The sequence below is a fragment of the Eurypyga helias genome, unplaced genomic scaffold, assembly GCF_000690775.1.
Source record: "Eurypyga helias isolate BGI_N326 unplaced genomic scaffold, ASM69077v1 scaffold46463, whole genome shotgun sequence".
NCBI classification, from domain to species: domain Eukaryota; kingdom Metazoa; phylum Chordata; class Aves; order Eurypygiformes; family Eurypygidae; genus Eurypyga; species Eurypyga helias.
Window position 1 is genome coordinate 20,708 of NW_010240102.1, and position 3,112 is coordinate 23,819.

Consider the following 3,112-nt stretch of genomic DNA (forward strand, 5'->3'; position numbering starts at 1 on the left):
GTATTTAATAACAATTACTATTTTGTAGCTGTGTTTGTTAAGGTGCAGATGCTGTGTGGTCTAGAAGTTAGAACCCTCTTCTAATTTATGGTTAAAACTTACTGCTTTACCTTTAACACAATAGTGAAAGTTGGACAAATGACAGCACTGTCTGGGATTTTAGGCTTTTTTCACTACTTTTTAAACTAGCGCTACTTACCCATCTAGAATCCTTCAAAACTATTCTTAATAAAACCTAGAGACCGATTAACAACATGCATCTGAACTTAAATCTAAGAACTAAAGCTAGTAAAATGTGATTTTCCTAACCTTGGATATTCTTCCAAGAGCAAATCTTACACCTATTAAAGAGCTACCTAATTTTACTTTAGAAAATCCTCTCAGTAGCTTTAAAATTATAACTAAGAGAACAAAGGAAATAGAGCATGGTCCTGAATTCTACTTCCCACACCCTATAGTCTCTTGGCTTCAGATCAATTAAGAAAAGCAGCCCTGGAAACCGAATTTTCTTTAGAAAGCTACTTATTCTTATTCCAAAGTGCAGTACAAACTTGTACTTCCATTCAGCTAGAAAAGGGAAATTTCCATATAAAAAGATAAAGTGTAAAAAGGGAAAGGTAAGACTAAGCAGAATATTAAAATAATGCATACAGTAGAGAAACACCAATTAATCACCCTAACAAGTGAAATCATTTTTGCAATGACATGGTTGCTCTGAAAGAAAAATCCAGTTGAGCTATATCAAAACAAGCTACACAAAGAAACCCAAAAATCCATTTGACATCTCTAACCCTGCTAAGGCATCAATCCAAGTACAAGGAGCAACTACTCAGCAATTCAGCGCCAGTTTATACAGACATTTTATGGTGGGTACACCGAGAAGAACAGAACTAATTTTTCATCATGAGAAATTAAACTATTTATTTTAAGTAAAATATACACATCAAATTTTCTTCAGTGCTAAACTGTTAAGGATTATTCATAAGGCACTAGAAAGTCCATTAGGCATCTCAACAGGTTACTTAGAACACCTGCCATTAAGAAGGTACCCCAACTATAATGTTGCAGTGGTGTGAGTTACTTCTGATCAGTGTTTCTGACTGTTATGTCCAATAACGCATCAGGCATTTGTTAGACATGTCACAGCCAGACAAATTCCAGTCTCACACTGGGCTGCAAGCAGGACAGTTATCACTTGCCAACAGAGTTGTTGACAGTGAGGTCGCACACAAGCATCACAGCTCACCCCTAAGGCTCTTGGCGCAGACCCAAAAGCCAATTCCAACCACGTTATGAGAATTTTTATGTATTACAGGTATTCAAGACATATAAACACAAGCCACACAAACCCTCAAAAGACAGAGAGTCACTGCAGAGTCTCACTGAATACCTGCCAGCCAATGTGCACAACAAGAGAAATTCACAGGTTACAGGCTCGTTATTAACCATCTGGTCCTTAGGCTCTTTAGTCTATTTAAGTAATTATTTTTAAATCTTAATTCTGCTCTTGCTTTGTAAACTCCATTTGTATTTCATGTTTTACACATGTCAAATCCACTCACTTTAAAAGAGATGTTACTCTTACTATAGCAGTGTTGTGATGGAGGCCACTATACGCTTCAATAAATGGGGGGGGAAAATACCCCGTATTTTCTAAAATAAAACAGTCTCAAGAAAACCAAGATTTCCATTTTACAGATGGGATGCTAAGACCCACAGAGGCAGCATGACTTGTAGAAGCTCACACAAAGATCTGTAAAAGGGACAGGAAATAAGCACAGATCTTTCAAGACCCAAGCCAGCACATTAGCCACAACAATGGTCCTGAAGACAATGCAAGTTGGATTTAAGTTCAAGTGGTGTCATTACAGCTATATTCCAGTATTTTATATATACAGATATATTCCCATGGATTAATTTGAGAAGCATCTAGGACATGTAAAAACATGGTCTCAACCTTTTCTGCTGGAAAAGTATAAAAGCATGACATACCACCTTTGGAAAAAAAAAAACACCACAACACCAACATATTCTCACACAACACCAACATATTCTCACACAACAGTTTCTTCGTACCTCCCATGAATTCAATCAAAAATATTCTTCATAAAACCTTGAGGAGTAGGAACGTGTTCAGATTAAAAACTCTGTAAGCATGCAAACGATTTTCACACTCCTTGGTATTAAATACATGTAACAGATCAACTTGAGTTGAGCAGTCAACAGGTAACTGAACAGGGAAGCACACAACATAACTATCCCCCTTGCACCTCCCCTGTCTTTCCCCACATTCCCTCAAAGGAAAGAAATCTTTTCCTGTTCTGATCTATTTTTACAGTCTAGTGCATTGGTATTTTGGATTATTTCCAAGGGTATTCTTTACTGGGGCATCACAACTAAATGCCAGATTTCAAAATTATTTCAGCATATTCTCATAGGCTACTTCAGAGAACACTGAATTAATAAAGGATCTAGCAATTACAGCTTTTTCAAATGCAAATATGTTAAAACCTAGTAAACAAAAAAAAAATACCATCAATAGCATAAAATTCATTATTTTTATTGTTCCCCCACAGGCTACACCAAGTAGTACAGCCTGCACTCAAGGGAAGTTTCTGAAAACAGTATACACAGTCAGTTTAAGTCCTTACCTCATCAACACCTTATTTTTTGAGCAGTTAACCAAGAATCAGCTTTTAAACGTGGGAGGCCAATAGGGATCTTCTGTCTCCACAACCCTATTTCTCTACCTTCGACTCTACTCAGGAAGCCCGGTAAGGAAGGTCTGGTCCTTACTTCCCAGGGATGCAAGCCCAAGGCAGCGATGCCCGGCTGGCGCTTACTCTCGCCCGCTCCCCCCCACCACAGAGCCCGAAAGGGGCCGAGAATGAAGTTCAGGACCCCATCGCCCCCCTAACAAAGCCCGCCTGCGAGGCTGAGGCAGAGGAACCGGGGCCGGGTTCTTATTTGGGGCACAGCGACTTGGGTTTTTACCTTTCTCCCTGCTTGGTGTTGGAAGGCGGAGGGTGCAGCACCGTCTGGTTCCCTTCCATCTCCACGATGCACTTGGTATTCAGGTCCAACTCTGCAAGGCGACACGGCGGGGGCCTGT

The 3,112-nt window shown here is 39.7% G+C and overlaps 1 protein-coding gene across 1 annotated transcript; it reads right to left on the reverse strand.

Moving 5' to 3' along the window:
* Positions 1–2,994: 2,994 nt before the first annotated feature.
* Positions 2,995–3,107, reverse strand: LOC104507162 (kinesin-like protein KIF13A; the record flags this gene model as incomplete). The annotated part of the gene is made up of 1 exon (XM_010148356.1): positions 2,995–3,107. A coding segment is annotated over one exon (113 nt), but the record flags the coding sequence as incomplete, so codon positions are not given.
* Between the last annotated feature and the right edge of the window lie 5 nt (positions 3,108–3,112).